Genomic DNA, 19,932 nt, shown 5'->3' on the forward strand with positions numbered 1-19,932 from the left:
TTTGAAGTAGTTATTTTAAATTTTTGAGGGTTTTTGGTGTTTAAATTATTTATTTTGGAGGAAGTTTGTTTGAAGTTTTTGCTTAGTTATTATGAAATTATTTTATTTTTAATTAAAGTTTCATTGCAGTTAAAGGTTGAGGCTTTTTTTGTTAAGTTAGTAATAGATAATAGGCTTTGATTTGGTATGTAGTGATGGGATTGGTGTATATGGTGTACATATGTGGACTAAGGATTTAAAATTCTGTGGTTTTGACGTGCTAGGTTAATAAATTTCTATAGGTCAAGGAATATAAGTTTTCTACTTTTTATGTGGTTAGAGGCAGGTATTTCAGTTGGGGGTGTTCTGGGTGTATATTTCAGAGGTTTTTTGAGGAGAATGGAGATGGGGTTATTTTTATTATATTTGGAAAATGGACTAGGAGTAATAAGAGTTGGCCTTTTTTTTTAATGGACTTTTGTTTGTGTTTTGTTTTCTAAAATTGATATATTTGTGTGGTCAGGGCAGTGGTGTTTCTGGTGCAACTCTGAGCATCTCTTATTGTTTGTGTGTTTCAGGTGGTCACTTGTCGCACACTGAGATCCTCTCACCCAACAGCCCTGCTGAGATCATCCGTGGATGTTTGGTTTTCTTTATGGCACCTGACTGAGAGACAGCAGGAATTTCCCAGAGGCAGAGACAGCCTTCCTTGGCCCCTGATGTGGATTCTCATCCCTGGACATCCCAGAGATAAGTGAAGGCCTAAAAGCCACAGAGGGAGTGAAAGTGGGCTGTGGGTTGGGAGTCACTGGGAGGGATTTTTGGGTCGGGTTTGGAGATGGGGATGTCCAAGCTGTGACCCCTTTAGGGCACAGAGAGGGAAGGTCTCACAGTGCTGAGGTGTGCAGGGCAGAGCAGTCCCAGGGCACGTCATGTCACTCGTCTGTTGTGCACTCTGTGTCTGTTGTGTGTCCTGTGTGGTGTGTCTTTTGCCTTAACCCTTCAAGGGGTCTTTTGGAGACCCCAGGCATCGTTCTTAACATCTCCCTGTTCCTTGAACAGGCACTGATATCATTGAACTTTGATTTAGGTGCTCAGACACACATCAGAATACATCTCTCTTCACAAGCATCCAGGCTGGTGCCTTTCCAGGTCTTGTTCTGAGCTGTATCCACAGCTGTGCACTGCTGTGATCCATTCAGGCGGATTAGGTCTTGTCAGAATGCAGGGATAGGTAGATGAGTCTGACCTTAGGATTCTCAGGCACCCGTCCCTGCGTTTCTTGGGATCAGTGATCCCGTTGGCATCTTCTTCCTGCAGGGTTCTCTGAGCCTGGTCAGCTCCCCATCGGTCTTACCTCGGTCATCTCATTGCGAGTTCTCTCGGTCCTCAGGGTCATTCTTCTTGCTGAGATATTTCTGTCCCTGTTGTGTCCCCGCTTTTGTCCTGTCCTGTGTCACGGGTGTTGGTGTGTGTTTGGCTCGGAGCTGCTCTGCCTTGTTGCTTAGTCTGGGTGTGGGGGGAATGGGACAAGTCCTGGGGACTTGAAATTTGTCATGTAGGGTGTAGTTGGCCTGTAGAGGGTATTCCTAGAGTGACACAAAGTGTCTGGAATTGTCAAATGCTCCTTCAGCACTTTGACTTTTGTCCTTTCTTTCAGATGCAGATGGATTAAATCCATGGCAGGGTGCCCCATCCCGGGTGAGGGGGCTCCCCTGAGAAGGTCAGTCACTATTTGTGTTTGCAGGGGAGGTGTAAATGGTGGCCTCGTCACAGCACTGCTCTTTGTCTTTATTTTTAGGAGGCAAGGCTGGATCTCTGCAGTCAAGGTGAAGTGGACGAGGTGAGCAGTGATGGGTGGACAGAAGCAGTTACTATTGCTGAAGTCTCTCTTCTGGTTCTACTCTAAGCATTCACTGGTCTTTTTTTGTTTTATTTTAGGCGGTCCCCTTGGCAGATGTGCTGGCCCAGGATGCCAGAGGAGGGCAGATGGGTGCAACATTAAGGCTCACTTGCGTCCTGCTTCAGTCAGAGCAGGGAGGTTGCTGTTTCACAGTAACTCAGTATGATTTTTCCTTTTTTGTTTCTTTGCAGGTGCTGCTGCTGCCCCAGGTGTGCCAAGGAATAGAGGGAGGGGGTGGGTCGGCACATGGGCAGGTGGCCCGTGGGTGAGTGCTGTGCTCCGTGTGTCCCTTTTCCTTTTGCTGGGTTCACTCTGGGCAGCCTCTGGAGTGGGGTGAAGATCTGAGGGGGAGCCGGGACAGCGGTGCAGAGGAGCCCCGGGGGTGACTTTTCTGGAGGGGAATAGTCACATTTTCTGTTCTGTGGTCCCAGGTAGTGTGAGGAAGTGCACAGCTGGAGTTTGGATATGGCAGCACCAAGGTGGATGCAGAGAACGTCTTCAAATCCACGGTGCCAACACATTCATTTCTGTCCAGGATGGATTTTGTCCCCTCGTATTCCAAAAGCTAAGTGTTGGGGCTGGTGGTTGGGAGAAGGGGAAAAACCTTTTCAGTCCCAGGAGGCAATTTAAAGTTACCTTAGAGGAGGAGAGGGCCCTAGTGGGATGGACCCCTCAGGAGTAAAGGGAGAGGGTTTCTCCTTAGCATCACCTGAGCCTTGGCCAGGCAGGGCAGTCCCAACCCATCTCTGCATTCTAGCAAGATTTGCACCGTTGGTCGTCTTAGAGTCTTTGAGAGTCCACAGGGTTAGGGTGCAGTGGGGGGAGATTCTTGGCCTTGCCCGCCTGGGCATCCTGGGATCCGTGTCCCAGGAGCATCCCGGGTTGCAGGGTTGTCAGAGTCTGTCCGAGGATGTGTTATGCCTCACAACTGTCTCCAATGGTTGAAGACCAAGACCCCCGAAGAGACTGGGGAGAGCCCCTGGCCTGGCTGAGGTGGGGCGCCTGCCGAGGACTGATACGCATCTCCACGAGAACGGAATGCAGGAACAATAGCAGCTCGTTACAGTGGACTGAGCTGACTATACTGACCGTGCTAGAAGGGCACAGCTTGCCGCTTGTTCCTGAGCACCCAACTTTGACGCAGGTGCCTGCACTGGCCCAGTGCCCTCTTTGGCTCCATTCCACTCGCCTTGGTCCTTTTCCTGACCAGCCTATAAAGACTCTGCGGATCCCGTGCACCCTTTGTGATCACCCCACTGGAGAAGATCGCGTCTATGGGCATCTCTACGTCTTGAGGACCTCCGACTCTCCACGTGGTAGCTATAATCCCCCTTCCCCTCTTTCTCTATCTTTCTCACTATTCTCTATTTTCTCTCCCCACTATCGCATTGTGGGCACTAAATAAAAGTGCATTTTTTTGTTTAAGCAAACTGGTTTGTCCCCTGTTGTGTCTTTTGCGCTTTGAGATCTCCAAAACGAACTATCAGGTTCCCCGCATATGTTTGCGGACCCTGACACCGTCTCTGACCACAAATCCCTCCCTGTACCCCTGGCCACCGGTCACTCCTAACCCTCCGCCCACCCATGGCCCCCATCTCTTCTGTCACTCCTAACCCCGTGTTATGGCCCCCTGCGACCCCCTCACTCCCCCATGTCCCTCCTGACCCCCATGTCCCTCCCCACCCCCCATGGTCCTCCAACCCACCTGAACATCCCCTCAGAGTCCCCTTGTACCCCTGTAACCCGTGACCCCTCCCTGACCCCCTCAACCCCATCACTCCCCTCATGGACCCCTCACTCTCCCCCATTTTCCCCCCAGGTGGGATCATCCCTCTAGCCAGGGAAACCAAGATAAAAAATGGGAGGACTGGACAGAGACAACGCAGATCCGATCAATGTGATTAAAACTGCGCAACTCCTTTATTTCAATAGAAATGGCGTCTTTTATACATTTCTATTTAGTTTACTTTTTGGATAGCTCAGTCATTGGCACACAGCAAGGGAAAGAATGCAAACAAACATTATTTTACTTACAGTTAAGGTGGCTTAACACATGCCTATTAACTACTTCATTCAGTGACCTTCAAACCCTAATACTTTTCCCAAACACTTTAATAGCTATTTCTAACTGTGTCACAACTTAAAGGAATTTTAGCTGCGTCATGGCTTCAAGGCCCTAACAAGGCCTCAGATCAGGCCCCAGCCAGGCCTCAGGTCAGGGTAGTTCAAAGTTCTGATATAAATCATGACCTCCTGCCCTGAGGAGATTAGCAACACATCCCCAGGGCCCCCTCCCACCTCAGAGGGCTTCTCCTGCCCACCACAGCCCTGAACCGGCCACTAGGATTCTCTGAGCCCTGGGCAACAAAGGTCACCATGGTCTCCATGATGACCAAGGCCACCAGGACCCCCAGAGAAATGAGGACACCAAGGCTACCAAGGTCATCACTGCCAATATTGTGACCGTGCCCACTACAGCCACTATGAGGCCACTGTTGCCACTGTTGGCACCATGGTCACTGTGGCTACCCCAGCCATTCTGGCCTCCATGGTCACTATAACCACCATGGCCACCATGGCCACAAATACCCCTTGGGCAACAAGGCCACTGCAGCCACGGTGACCACTGTGGCCACCAAGGCCATTGTGCAAATTAAATAATTCTTTCAAAACAATTCTATTAAAGAATTCTATTGAAGCAATTTTATTAAATGATTCAAGAATTCTGACAAAGTCGGCAAAAAGAGACAATTCTTAAGCAAGACTCAATGTCACTCCCCACACCAACATTCCTGGGAATGTGTCTTTCTCTCCACTTCGCATAGGAGCCTTGGGGAGCCTCCCCTTCCCGAGGGAGGAACCTCACACACATTTCATTCCAAGCAGGAATAAGGGAGAGGAATCATTTGGGCTTGGTGATTTGGGCTGGTTTTAGCCCAATTAAGCATCAGTGCCATCCCCTGACTGGGGGAGGACGTGCTGGAGCAGCTCTGGAAACTTTATCCCACACGCTGGAGGTGCTGGGTAGAGCTTAAAGATGTAGTTAAAGAATGATAAAAGGATATAAAAGTATTTATACAGGAAGATAAATGTGGCTGGAACCAGTGAAGAAAGACAAAGGGAAATCCAGTGGGGTTTTGGCAAATTCTCTAATAGAAGGAACAGTGCCTGCCAAAAGTAGAAGTTTGAGGTGAGGTCATCTGAGATATTGGGGCACTCAGTGAAGATGACCCCCAGATCCCGTTTTAGGAACTCTCTAGGACAATAAGAGGATTTCCTGAGAGAGGTGGAGCCATGCAATTGATGTTCAGAAAAGGTGCTGTTTGTGTCTTAGACAGGAGGCCGATGTTAATGACTATCTATGATTCTGATGGATAAATTCAGTGGCAAAGTCTCCCCTGGGCCTGCAGGACCAGGAGAGATCAGCTGTGAGTCTGAGCTGATCAAGAATTCTGGCTTTGTGATCCCTCCAGTTCTGTCACTCCAGCCCATTTTGGTATCAGTGTCTGGAGGGACTCGGGGGGACACTTCGAGGGAGGGATGGGGGACTGTGGGATTGGGATCCAGGAGTGCACTGGGGGAGTCACCAGACTGGGATTGGAGACCAGGGGTGCTATGGGGGCAGCGATGGGGAGCACAGAGCAGTGGGAGTGGCAGTGGGGTACTGGGGGGCACTGGGGGACCCTGGGGGGCACATGGGATGGGATGGGATAGGAGCCCTGGGGGGCCACCAGGGATCTCATGAGACTGGGAGTGGGATTGGGGTATGGGAGGGGGACAAGGGGGACAATGGGGGACCCCATGGATTGGGTCACGGTCCTGAGGGGCACGGGGTCACTGGGAGGGGTACAAGGGACTGCGAGAGGGATTGGGGTAATAGAGGCACTGGGAAAAACTGGGAGTGGGGGGATGCAGGACTCTGGGAGTGGGATTGAGATGCTGGGGAACACTGGGGTTGCTTGGGGTGGGGGTTAGGAAGTAACCCCAGGATTTGAGTCAGAGTCCTGTAGGGGGGCTGAGAAGTCACCATGAGGAGAGATACAGGGTTGTGGGAGTAGGATGGGAGTTCTGGAGGCATGGGGAACACTGGGGGGCTCCAGGAGTGATCCCAGAATTTGGGATCATGTACCAGACATGTCAACGGGACTCCTGGCCAGGGCTGCCCCCCCTCCCCAGGCTGACCCCACTCTCCTGCCCCAGCCCCCCATCAAGGAAGCCTCCCCATGTCCCTCAGCATCCACTGGTGTCCCCCAGAGTCTTTCCTGTGTCTCACAGTGTGTCCCCTCTGTGCCTCCTCTGTATTCCCCAGTGTCCCATACTGGTGCCCATGGCCACTCTTCTCCATGGCCCCCCTGGCTCACACCCTGGCACTGAGGCATAGATTTAGAAGAATTAAAGATTGTAGTCAAAATAGATAGTGCTGAGATAATGTAGCTAGAACTTCCCTTTTGCTAACAGAAGCCAGACTGAAAGAACTGATAATCCTTGGAAGGAACCGATCAATCAGAGGAACTGTCAAACTAGGGCTTCTGCATCCTGAATAATCAATAGACCCCATGAATACAATACAATCATAAATCAAACAGTCCTGGGAAAAACAGGATTTAGCTGTCACGAACACTAAAGGTTAAAAAGTCAGAGCTGAGGAAGACAATCTTACTTCATCATTTTGGGACCCCACCCCATTAAAAAGACCACCGACCCATTTCAAAGAACAAACTACGCATGCTTGGTGGCTTTTTGGGCTAATTACCATACGAAGCGGGGAATGGGAGGTATCAGAGCTATGAATATGCATTTGTAGTTTGTGTATTCAATACTTCTGTACATAAAAGACCCTGTGATGATCTGTAAATTGCGCGTGTGTTTCTGGGAGCTATCCCGCACGCTGCCCGGCGTCGTAATAAACATACACTTTCTAACTTTAAACTGTTAGAGAGTCTTTGTCCGTCATAGTTGGATATTGGTATTAGATCAATGTCCATAGTTTTTTAATAAATCATTTTGGCGAGCCAGGTAGGAGAACTGCTCTTTCTGGCCGTGGGGCCGGTGGGGTCTAGGACCCCTCAGGGCGCCCACCCGGAAGTTTTCGGGGTGAGGGCTCCTCAGACCTTACCGTCCACCCGGGGAAAGACCTGAACCTCCTGGACTACGGACAAAAGGTATGTTTAAAGAAAAATGTATTGAATGAAGGTACCTTTGAATAGAGGCGGCTTATAAGTCATAAGAGACGTCTTATGCAAAGCAGAGGCCTGGGTTTTGGAATCTCCGAGGAGTATTGTTGTTGTGTTGTTGTGTTCCAGGTAGAGCTGGTCACTTGTTGGCTGCATTCCAGGGGAGGAAAGCAGCAGCAGCATAGAGATGCTGTATTGGGGGCGTAGTGGCTCCATGTTTGGTTTGTCCAGGTAAAGCTGGTCACTTGTTGGCTGCATTCCAGGGAGGGAAAGCAGCAGCAGCATAGAGATGCTGGTATTGGGGCGTAGTGGCTCCAATTTTGGTTTGTCCAGGTAAAGCTGGTCACTGTGGGCTGCATTCAAGGGGGAAAGCAGCGGCAGCACAGAGCTATTGATATCGGGAGCGTAGTGGCTCCATCCATGGTTTAAAGGTGCACTTTGGTAAATTCATAATCTGAGAGGCTAGCCTGAATTTTTAAGGTGAACAGGGTCCCGTTTTGAGTTGCGGTCGCGAACGCTGGATGTGTGTGTATTCGTGTCTGTTTGGGTTTTCTTTGTGATTGAGTGACCGTATGTGTGTGAATTGTGAAAGTTTGTGTTGTAAGTGTTTTTGTTTTAAGTTTGTGTTGTAAGTGTTTTTGTTTTTAAAAGATTTTAAAACCCCCGCCGATCTGCGGAAGGATATCTCTGCTGAAAAGCAGAAGAATTCAGGGGGGATGTGCTTGGGCCGTGACTGGAGGGTGTCACGGAGAGCGCTGTAATTTCTGACCGCATAACTGATAGTGTGATTTTAATCAGTGTGCTGTTCAATAGAAAAACATCTGTGGGTGAATAGGCTGTTTGTTGTTTATAAGAAAAAAAAAAAAAAAAAAAAAAAAAAAGTTTTGGGTGGTTTTTTTGTGACATATCACAGTGATCAGGCAGGAATCTGGGTTGTCCCGGTAACCGGCAGGGAGCCGGGATTTGTCGCCTCCGGCTGTATCTTTGAAATTCTGAAAAGCCTGATGTGTTTGTTTTAACTATTGTTTGTTTGTGGAATACAGTTTTAATTGTAAAAAGAGCCAAAACTGCCTGATCGAGAAACACCCCCGCTTTTTCCTCAGTGCAAAAATTTGTGGAGTGTTTTTGAACCCATTGTTTTGTGAGCCTAAAAAAATTGCTATCCCATAAACAGGTTTTGGTGAAGGGGGACAGTGTATAAGAAGTTGATTGCAAATTTTCTTCAATTGTTAACTTTTTGTTTTAAGCACAAGAATTGGAAAGCTGGTTCAAAGAGTTCCCCTGCCCAGAGATGGAATTTCAGAAACCCTAAAAATTAATAACCAGTAATTTGAATTATGTGTCTGGGTAATCGCGTGGGTTTTTCTTTTAAATAAAAAAAATTTCCTTTTTTTATGTAAACACAAATTCTTTTTTCAACAGCTGGTGCTTCGAGCCTTGTTTTAAAGAATACATATTGCTAACTTTTTGTTTTAAGAATAGAAGGAACAAGAATTGAAAAGCTGGTTCAAAAAGTTCCCCTGCCCAGAAACGGAATTTCAGAAACCCTAAAAATTAATAACCAGTAATTTGGATTAAGTGTCTAGGCAATTGTATGGGGTTTTTCTTTTAAGTACCTCTGATGGAGAGTGATTTAGAGATTTGGGAAAAGGGTTGCTAAGAAAATGAAGTTTGTAATCAAGCAGCATTTACCAAATCCCAATTGTTGCTTGATGCCATAACAGAAAAAAAAAAAAAAAAAAGAAATAAAATTCTTGATAAGACACCGGGGCAATAAAACCCTAACACCTGTAACCAGTAACTATGTAATAATAAAAGAAGCGGCTGGCCAACCTAAAAAAGGCTTACATTTACAAACCATTGAAGTTTAAATTGGGGAAACAATAGAGAATCCATCGATTTTTATATGCCTAATGCTCCATCTGCACTTTTGGGCAGAAATCTGCTAAAGCAGCTGGAGGCAAAAGTAATATTTAAAAATAGAAAAATTATTTTGGAGGTAAAGAAGATAACAAAAAAATTGAAAAAAAAAAAAATAATAATAAAAAAGGAAAATAGATTAGGTTTTCCTGGAGTGTAGGCTCCTGACATGCTGGCAGGGCAAAGAAAACTTTTTAAAGATACTGAAGGAGTGTCAGTTTAATTTCAACACTCCTATCGTGCCAGTAAAGAAGCCTGACAAGTCATAACTTAGCTGTTGACAAGATAACTGAAGGCTTGTATTCAGTAGTTGCTAACCCTTATATCTTAACTCATTTACTGTTTTAGATGTGCAGATGCTTTCTTTTGCCTCCCTCTCCATAAAGCCAGCCAGAAAATCTTTTCATTTGAGTCCTTTGAAGTGGTCCTTGCACAAGAGAACCTCAAAGTGGATAGAAGATATTTGGGGAGCAGCTTGCAAACAGTTGCTCCAGTATGCAGAAGACCTCCTAATAGCTACCCAGATCCAGAGAACATGAGTGGACCGGACGGTAAGCCTCCTAAACTTTTTGGGCTTGCAGATCCCAGAAGAAAGCCCAGCTGATGAGGCAAACAGTCATTTACCTGGGTTAAAAAAGCTATTCAGGCCTTTGACCAGCTAAAGAAGGCCGTCATGTCAGCTCCAGCCCTGGGACTTCCAGACGTGAGTACACGGCTCCTAAAGGATAGCCAGAGTGCCTCAGAATTCACTCTAGGCCAGAAGATGCTTGTGCTAGTGTCCCATACAATGTCTGCAGTCCTTGAAGAAAAGGAGGACATTAGATCTCCCCACAGAGATTCCTAACAAGACGATGTTAAGATTGTGGTAACTAACATTGTGAACCCAGCTTCCTTCCTCAGCGGGAGTATAGGAGAACCAGTGATCCACGACTGCCTGGAGACCATCGAAACCACCTACTCCAGTCACCCGGATCTGAAGGACACTCCGATTGAGAATGCTGAGACCTGGTTTACTGACAAAAGCAGCTACGTTGTCAGTGGAAAGAGGCATGCTGGGTATGCAGTTACCATCAGCAGAGAGGTAATAGAGTCTGGACCATTGCCCACCAACACCTCTGCACAGAAGGCTGGACATTTACTCAAGGTATGCCTTTGAGGTAGTCCTTGCACACGGAGCCATTTGGAAAAAATCCTAAAGCTGCTAGATGCTGTGCAGCTACTTGAGAGGATGGCACAGATCGCATCAAAAAGTGAGCTCTAATTGGAAGAATATGCTGGCGGACAGAGAGGCAAAAGACGCAGCTAAAGGTGAGGTACCCGATGAGACAATTGAGGCAGCACTTCAAAATAGATAGTGCTGAAAGGTAAGCCAGTATATAATATAAATGGTAAGAAACTTATTAAAGCAGAAAAAGCAAATTATAATCAGGAAGGGTGGGCCATGACAGAGAAAAAGAAGCTTGTAGTACCATCCTATTTGTTATGGCCATTAGTGTAAAGAGAACATGGGAAAACACACTGGGGAATAGACATCTTGTATAATTATTTGAAAGAAAGAATTGTGGCCAAAAAGTTACAAGGTACAGTGATACAGGTAACCCGTCAGTGTAGTCTTTGCCTCCAAACTAATTCCAAAAATACACCAAAGCCCAAAATGGGACAAATTGGGAAAGGCTGTGGACCTGGGCAACAATAACAAATTGATTTTACAGAGCTGCCCAGGAAGGGAGGATACCGTTACCTATTGGTGTTAACTGATACCTTTTCAGGATGGCCAGAAGCCTTGCCTACTAGAACGGCTACAGCCCGAGAAGTAACCAAAGCACGGTTGCAAAAATAATACCGGGGGTAGAGTTCCAGCCACCATATCCCCAGATAAAGGACCACAAGTATATGGTGGCCCTAAATAGAGAAATTAAGAAATATGTGGCTGGAGCTCAAAACAAAAATTAGACAACCTAGAAATTAAGTCTTTTGCAGAAAAGTTCTTGGAACCACAGTGAGAAGGAGCATTCCAGATGCTTCTTACTACTTTCACTGCAATCAAGATCAAAGAACAGAAGGCCTGGATCCATCACTCCCGAGTGAAGAAAGCTCCAAAAGGAATCTGGAAGATCACACCAGGCGACGATGAACTAAAAGACCACCGTGAAACTCACTCGGAACCACAAATAGATGGACTAATAGTTATTATAGACATTATGTGAAAAGTTGTAATTATTGCAGCAATAACTATAGCAAGGGTCAGTGCAATACCACGTAGGTACAATGTAACTGAGATAAACAGATGTCAAAGAAAAGCTTATGATGCTTACTCTCGTAAGGCTTTGAATAAGATGCTAAGAGTTACGAATGCAAGCTTATGGGAAGGAAGAAATGTTTGAGGGTGTAAGTATGCATTCGTACAGGATGGGTTCCATGAGGCTTACCACCCGCCCATGAGACCCATCCGGATTAGTCCTGAATGCTGTGACAAATGCTTGAGTAAATGTCCTCAATTTAGACTCAAAATAGAGGGGTGTGCAATAAGAGGGTATGACATCAACTTTAACATTACTCAAGTATGTACTGAGCTCCATAAAGACCAGACCAAGATAATTCCACCAGTGCCAAAAAAGGTCGTGATCCCCCAGGTACCATCTATCCGAAAAGTAGAGGAACACATAACTCCTGTAATTACCAAAATTAGGCCATATGCTATTAAAAAGACAGGAGTTCAGAGGCTGATAATTAACCCAAAGTGATCTTTAAAACGAGTAGAAATGGGAGTACAGGTAAATGCTTCTCACATTCGTCCAGAATGTGCTCCATTTCTCAAAAACCCCTTTATGGACTGGACCACTTGGCTCCAAAAAAGTATGCCTCCTAATTTTAGAAGTAAGAGAGATCTCACTGGGGTGTTAGGAACAGGGTTGGGAGTACTAAATACAATAGATTCAGAGGTACTGATGAATAAATTAGCCTCAGTAGGGAATGATCTAGTCCAACTACAACAACCTTTGCAATCCTCTCTACTTGCATTGGGTAACAATCATTGGAAATTGACCCAAATACTACCAGAATGGGAAAACACAGAAGAGCAAGATCATGAGGTAATAATTAATGCACTAGGTACAGCTAGTGAAAACATTTCTCTGGCTCTAGGATGTACTCAGGCACAATTGTGGATGCAATCAATAGCTGCCACAGTTATCAGAGAAGGCGGAGAGGGAACATTTCCGGCTGAGATTCGCAAAATTGTTTGGGATAATGCCTCTGATATGGAGAGGGAACTCCAGTCTTGGTGGGTGATGGTCAATTTCACTTATAACCCTGTGACTAGTGTAGCGACAGCCTTTGTTTTAACTATACATGATGCCTCAGTGGACCTAATACATCCAATAGTCCCCTTAGGATTAAATCATGAGGGAACTGTATTATACCCTTCTGAACACCGGGTGTGGGCACGAGAAATTGAAGAAAAATGGCAAACTGTTAATCTAGAGTCCTGTACTGCGAGAAGACAGCTAGGATACATATGTGAAGGGACATTAGAAGGTGACAAAGACACTTGCTTGGATACAGACCAGAATATCTGTCACTTTGAAATGCATCCAGTCAAACAGAAAACTTCACTGGTGTATACAGGGCAAGGTTGTGTCTGTCTAAGGACAGCATGCCGCATCATAAAAATAGACAACCAAATTATAAATGAGACCAAATTCAATTTGTGTATTTGCAATTTTGTCAGAATTAAGGGATGTGATTTTTCCTATCAAGCACCTGTAATATCACATCAATATATAAAAGCTAACCTAACTACTGTGCAGAATATACTGCCTGTACCCATAGGAATGAATTTGACTTTAGTCGCTCAATTGATGAAACATCCCAGATTGAAAGAAATCTTAAAAGAAATTAAGGAAGAGGGAAGAAAGACATTAATTACAATTCACCATGACACAGAAACCATCAAAGGAGTATTTAAGAGGCTTGAGGAACATTTGTCTCATCACTGGTGGGATGTGCTTTTTGGGTGGTCTCCAACAGCAACTGGTATACTAAATGCCTTACTCCACCCTATAGTTGTGTTGCTTATTCTAGTTAGTATAAGTCTAGTTTTATCTGTTGCTATGCTTGTTTGGAATTGGAGGATGCTACGACGAATAGCAGCCTTAACCTCATTATCAAAAGCGTATAGCTTGGTCTTAAGAGACACTAGCTGTACAGATTGGATTGATGAAGAAAACACTTTTGAGTAAAAGAATTTACTCACTTTAAAAGGAGAAGTGGGGAAAATGAGGCATAGATTTAGAAGAATTAAAGATTGTAGTCAAAATAGATAGTGCTGAGATAATGTAGCTAGGACTTCCCTTTTGCTAACAGAAGCCAGACTGAAAGAACTGATAATCCTTGGAAGGAACCGATCAATCAGAGGAGCTGTCAAACTAGGGCTTCTGCATCCTGAATAATCAATAGACCCCATGAATACAATACAATCATAAATCAAACAGTCCTGGGAAAAACAGGATTTAGCTGTCACGAACACTAAAGGTTAAAAAGTCAGAGCTGAGGAAGACAATCTTACTTCATCATTTTGGGACCCCACCCCATTAAAAAGACCACCGACCCATTTCAAAGAACAAACTACGCATGCTTGGTGGCTTTTTGGGCTAATTACCATACGAAGCGGGGAATGGGAGGTATCAGAGCTATGAATATGCATTTGTAGTTTGTGTATTCAATACTTCTGTACATAAAAGACCCTGTGATGATCTGTAAATTGCGCGTGTGTTTCTGGGAGCTATCCCGCACGCTGCCCGGCGTCGTAATAAACATACACTTTCTAACTTTAAACTGTTAGAGAGTCTTTGTCCGTCATAGTTGGATATTGGTATTAGATCAATGTCCATAGTTTTTTAATAAATCAGCACTGCTGGCAATGGCTGTGGCCACTGTGGCCATGGAGGTGGTGCCCCGGGACATGGCCTGGAGCTCCTTTGATGACCAGTACCTGAACTGTAGTGTTAAAATATCCAAGAAATTCCAAGAACTCCAGCAGTCTGACTTCCTCAAGAATGAGAAGTTTGCCAGGAACTGGGCAAAGGCCATGGCCCAGTGGCAGAAGCGGGGGTCTGTTTCATCCCCACTGATCCCAGACCAGGCCATTGCCCTCATGGCCTACACCATGAAGGAGTTGAACTTGTACAAGGAGTTCAACGATGCCATGCGTGAGGCTGGAAACTCCACCTGGAAATACCAGAATGAATTCCACTTCAAATCGCTCCATTTCCTGCTGACCCACGCCCTCCAGAAGCTGAGACGCCCAAATGATTGTAAGGTTGTTTACCAAGGGGTGAGCAGGTACCAGTACAGGGTGAAAAAAGATGACAAAGTCCGCTTTGGTCAATTTGCATCAACATCGCTGAGAAAAACAGTGGCCTAGGTTATGGGCAGGATACGATATTAAAGGTGCACATGTGCCACGGCGTGGACATCCAGAAATTCTCCATGTATCCAAGCCAGAAGCAGGTGCTGATCCTGCCCTTTGAGACCTTCAAGGTCACTGGTGTCAGTAAGGAAGGGAACACGATGCACATTGACCTTCGCTCCTCCAGGAGCTCCAGCAACCATGACTGCAAGTGGCTGAAAGGTGACATCATGGGGACAACCTGGGGGCACCAGGGACACGCAGCAAGGATTGGGGACGAGAACACACAGTGCTGGGGACACCCATGGTCCAAAGGAGACAGTGACATCTGCTGTGGGTGGGACACAAGACACCTAGTGCTGGGGACAAGGACAGAGACAGCCATTGCTGAGCACAGGGATGGGGACACACAATGTCCTGGAGAGTCATTAAAATAGAGTTTCTGGGGGTCATTTTCACTGGGTGCCCCAATAGCTCAGATGACCACACCTCAAACTTTTGCTTTGGGCAGGAGTTGCTCATTCTGTGTTACAGGACTTGTCAAAAACCACACTGGAGTTTCTTTTATCTCTTTCTGCACTGGTTTGAGCTGTGTTTATTACCCTGTGTAAACACTTTTAACCCTTTTATGAATTTTGCTGATAAGTCTTTAAGCCCTACCCAGCACCTTCATCTTGTGTGGAAATGCCACACTATGAAAAGCCAAGTGACCACAAAACAGCCTTGAAACTTCATTTGAATACACGAACAGATTTTCCACAGCCAGACTCCCATGGGGTTTCTCTCTCACGGTTAAAGAGGACACAACCTCCTTTTATCCCAAACTCTCGGCCACACATTGCCCTCTTCCTTTCCCCATCAGCTGAATGGGGCTGCTGGGAAGGTGCAGCCTTCCCAAACCACCTACCCCATTTCCCCCTTGTACCTGTAATTTTCCCTCAAAGTTCTGAATTTCAGGCTGTCTGGACTATGCAATAGACTTTACGGGCATCCATTTCTCCCATTACCCTGAAGTTCAGGAGTTCAAACTTTCTGGTCAAACCATGAGGGTTCTGTGAAAAGCCTCATTTCTGTAGAGACATCAAGACCTGTTCTGGAGACATTGACAACTATTTCTCTGGAAGAACCCAGGCCACTGAGCTGTTTATCAAAGACATCACACCCATGATTCCTATACAATCCTTCCCTGTGAGGGTGGTGAGGCCCTGGCACAGGTTGCCCAGAGAAGCTGTGGCTGCCAGGCCCTGCCCATGTCCAAGGCCAGGTTGGGGGGGCTGGAGCAGCCTGTCCCAGGGGAAGATGTTCCTGCCCATGGCAGGGCTGGCACTGGACGGGCTTTAAGGTGACTCCATCCCAAACCATTGCAGAGCCCTGGGGCCGGGATGGGGCGGATCGGGCACTCGGTAGCGCCACCATCTTGTGCTACCGTCTGCTGGTGGCACCCAGAACTGCAGCTGGGTCAGCGCATGCCCAGTGCCACGTTTAACCCTGCTCAATGCTGCCCTCCGATGGGCATTTTCCAAACCACAAATGACAGAATCCCCAAATCCCAGAGTGGGTCAGGCTGTAAGGACCCAGAGTGGGCACCTGGCCCAACCTCCCAGCTCAGGCAGCATCATCCCTGAGCACAGGACTGGGTCCAGAGCAGCCCAGAACTGGGCGTGGCACTGGGCAGAGCTGGACATGGCAGTGGGCAGAACTGGACACAGCACTCTCGATGTGCCTCACTGGGCACAGCAGAGGGGCATAATCACTCCCTGACCTCCTGGCCCCACACCTCCTGATGCCTTCTGGAACCGTCCTGGCCCCAGGCCACATGGCCAGCTCGACTGGTCACTCACCAGCACCCCAAGGTCCTTCTCCAGAGCTGATCCTCCAGGTTCCCCCCCAGCCAGGACTGGCCCTGAGGACTGTCCTTCCCCAGGGGACAGGACCTGACCTTGCCCTCAGGAACCTCCCCATTTCCAGGCTTTAAGGTTCCCCTGAAGTGCAGGATGTGGCAGGATGCTCTGCCGGCAATGTGGCCAAGGAACAAAGCCCCATTTGTGGCCATTGGGGTGGAGTGACCGGGGTCTTGTGCTGATTTTTCTGCTGAAATGGGATAAAATCAGTCCAAATCACCAAGCCCAAATTGACAACTGAGGGTCAATCACCAGAGTTGGGCCTGGCCTTCCACCAGCTGACCCTGGCCATGTCCAGTCCTCTCTCAGACAGAAATTCGTGTCCCATATTCCTGCTTGGAATGAAATGTGTGTGAGGTTCCTTCCCTGGGAAGGGGAGGCTCCCCAAGGATCCTGCATGAGGCTGAGAGAAAGAAATGTTCCCACGAGTGTTGGTGTGGGGAGTGACCTCATGGCCTGCTTAAGGATTTTCTCTTTGCTGGTTGGACAGAATTCTTTAATGGAATTGTTTTGAAGGATTTTTTAATAGAATGGCTTTGCACAATGGCCTTGGTGGCCACAGTGGTCCCAGTGGCTGTGGTGGCTCCAGTGACCTCATGGTGGCTACAGCAGCCAATGTGGCCAGGATGGTAGTGGTGGCCTTGGTAGCCTTGGTGCCCTCATTTCTCTGGAGGTCCTGGTGGTCTTGGTGATCATGGTGGCCACAGTGAGCACAGTGACAATGGTGACCTTGGTGGCCATGGTTGCCACAGTGACTACAGTGACCTCAGTGACATAGGTGGCCTTGTGGCTCAGAGGGTCCCGGTGGCCAATGCCAGGGCTGTGGTTCCAGGAGGAATCCTCCAAGGTGGAAGGGGGCCATGGAAACACTCCCACCTGTGGGACACTGGGGGACACTGAGGGGACACTGAGGAGGGTCACCCAGAGTGGGAACAGACAAAGTGATTGAGCATGGAGAAGACTTACTGTAGCAGTCAGATGGAGAGTGAGAAAAGGATTAATTAGAAGAAGGATGAAAAAGTTGCCTGCTGACTAGACTTTCTTGTTTGAACTATAGAAATTAACTCTATAGGTAGACTGTCCTTTAAATCATGGGAAAATTTGCATTTGGGGAGATGATTTGTGGATTTTTGAGCAAAAGTGTTTTTGATGGACTGTATTGCATTAGAATTTGTGATTCTTGTGGTCCCACGAGATGCCTGAACAGAGAGAGAGAGATGAGAAGCTCCTGCACCAGTGAAAGAAGTAAGAAGGTATCTCTGTTCCTCAAAATGTAGAATCCTTTGCCTTGAAGTTGCTTATCTTTAAAAGGTGACACCCGAGATGCCTGAGTTCCACGACCCATGAGCAGCTTGGGAAACTGCTAATCGGAGGAGACCACATAAAAGCAGATTTTCCCTGGGCTGTTTCTGTGAGAGTTCAGACCCACAAGAGAACTATTCTAAATTGTCAGTGAGAAAATACCATGGAAAAAAAGAGACTCCTCTGCTGAAAAATTGATAAAGACAATATTTAAATGATTGTTGGGGATTAGGTTTGCTCCTTTTTTACTTTAAAGATTTTTTTTCCCCATGAGTTACCAAGGAGACCAAATGTTGGCTACTTAACGGTACTTAACCAAAACAAAGAGATAGCCAAAGGTTTTGTTTTTCTTATCTGTTGTAATTCCATAAGGGAGGGGGTAACTGCCTTCCCTGATAACAAGCCAGCTGTTAAAAACCGGGTGGGGTATTGCTCCTTATCTCTGCTCAGTCTTTCACTACCCCCATGGGAATATCTTCTGTTAACGGACCATTAAAGCTCACCAATGGCATGACACATTTCATCATCCTGTTGTGAGATGCTCCACCCAGGGAGAAGGAACCAAACCATTTCCACCTAGATAAAAAAATGCCACAAGTGTCATCAGGCACTTCGATGTTCCCATGGGACTCCCAAAGGAAGACCGGACCCACTTCGGGACCCCTGGCTCCACAGGACCATCATCTCTGCTTCCAACAGGACCACATTTGCCACTCCAGGAGGGCTGACTTTGGACTGTTTCCAACGCCGTGATTAACAGGGCGTCAGGTTATATTTTTCTGACTCTGTCAGAGGTGTTGGTTGGTTGGTTGGTTGGTTGGTTGGTTGGTTGGTGGGGTTTTTTTTCTGGGATTCCTTGTTTGTTTGCGTATTATTTTGTACTATAACATTTGTATTTTTAATATCTCTAGTAAAGAACTGCTATACCTATTCCCAAAAATATTTGCCTGACAGTCTTTTAATTGCAAATTTATAATAATTTGAAAAAGGGAAGGGGGGGAGCTTGCATTCCAAGGGAGGCTCCAGTCTTCCTTGGCAGATACCTGTCTATCCAAACCTAGAGAATAAATGAAACTGACTGAATGTCACAGATTTTGTCTCTATGTTGTTTGTAGGAAAGTGAACATTTGTGGGGGGAGGAGAAAGGCTTTAAAAGTTTCATTTTCTTTTCCTTTTTTTTTTTTTTTTTTTGTACTGTGTGTTAATAAACTGTTTAATTTTAAGTTGAGCCTGTTTCCCCTTTTTCTCCCAAAATCCTATCTCCCAGCTGGCAAACATGAAACCACCACAAAAGATCTAAGGTGTAATAAGTAGTTCTGCGTGTCATTATATGGTTGGTAAAGAAAGTGTGCACTACAGCAAAAATGTAGAAGATAATTTAACTAGGGATTGGTGTGAAAATAGAAACATTCTCTGCGGCAGTAGTTAATTGGCTAATTAACCTTTAAAACACCATGTAAGCTGTGGTCTTGTGACTACTGACCATGGACACCTGGCATCTAACTCACTGTAATGCAAGGTGTTCTCACTCCTTCATGAGACTGTGGCAACAAATCACGCTGTGAAACATTTAAAAATGTGGCCCTGATATAATCTACCTACTTTTCCCTGTTTGGTGCTTTGTTTTCAGATTTGTAATTTTCTGATCCTGCACTGTGTTAGTGTGTAACTCCAAACTCCACTTCAAGTGTTGGTGAGTTCACTTCACATTTTGGTGAGACAAAGCGATCCTTCCAGGCCTGAAGCAAGGACACACCACAACCTGAGCCCTGAAAAGGGTAAACAAATGTGAATCGGAGTGGGGGGGGTGGGGGGAAATCAGAGGAATGTGATGTCATTACCTGAAGCTGTAATTAGATAATTAACCACTGATATGTAAATGAACTAAGCTTATACCTGTATGAAAACGTCATGATTGTCATCCATCCCAGTGAAGGCACAGCACCCCCTGCTGGCCGGGAGTGTGCACTGTAGCACCCCGGCTGGCCACAACTCTTCACCACAGCGCCCCCCGCTGGCCGGGAGTGTGCACCACAGCGCTCCCTGCTGGCCACGGTCCTGTCACTGCAGCGCCCTCTGCTGGCTCGCTCTGTGTGTGTGTGTGTGTGTGTGTGTGTGTGTGTGTGTGTGTGTGTGTGTGTGTGCGTGTGTGTGTTTGTGTGTGCACACGCGCACACGGGCGTGTGAGACCACAGCGCCCCCTGCTGGCCCTGGGTGTGCCACCACAGCACCCCCTGCTGGCTGTGGTCACACCCACTCCAGAACAGTGGCCAGTGCTGAGCATATGGGAAATGCCCCTTCTTGTGTTGTTTGTTCTGTTCTGGGTTTTGTATCTTCCAGCAA

At 46.7% G+C, this 19,932-nt stretch overlaps 1 protein-coding gene across 1 annotated transcript; it reads left to right on the forward strand.

The window, feature by feature from the left end:
• Nucleotides 1–9,511: 9,511 nt before the first annotated feature.
• LOC310910003 (NAD(P)(+)--arginine ADP-ribosyltransferase 2-like) lies at nt 9,512–15,444 on the forward strand (the record flags this gene model as incomplete). Its single annotated transcript, XM_083862395.1, is given in 4 exon segments — nt 9,512–9,527; nt 13,887–14,396; nt 14,399–14,608; nt 15,344–15,444. Coding segments are annotated over 4 exon segments (837 nt in total).
• Between the last annotated feature and the right edge of the window lie 4,488 nt (nt 15,445–19,932).

This window comes from Zosterops lateralis, assembly GCF_965231275.1.
Source record: "Zosterops lateralis genome assembly, chromosome: 1".
Taxonomy (NCBI): Eukaryota; Metazoa; Chordata; class Aves; order Passeriformes; family Zosteropidae; genus Zosterops; species Zosterops lateralis.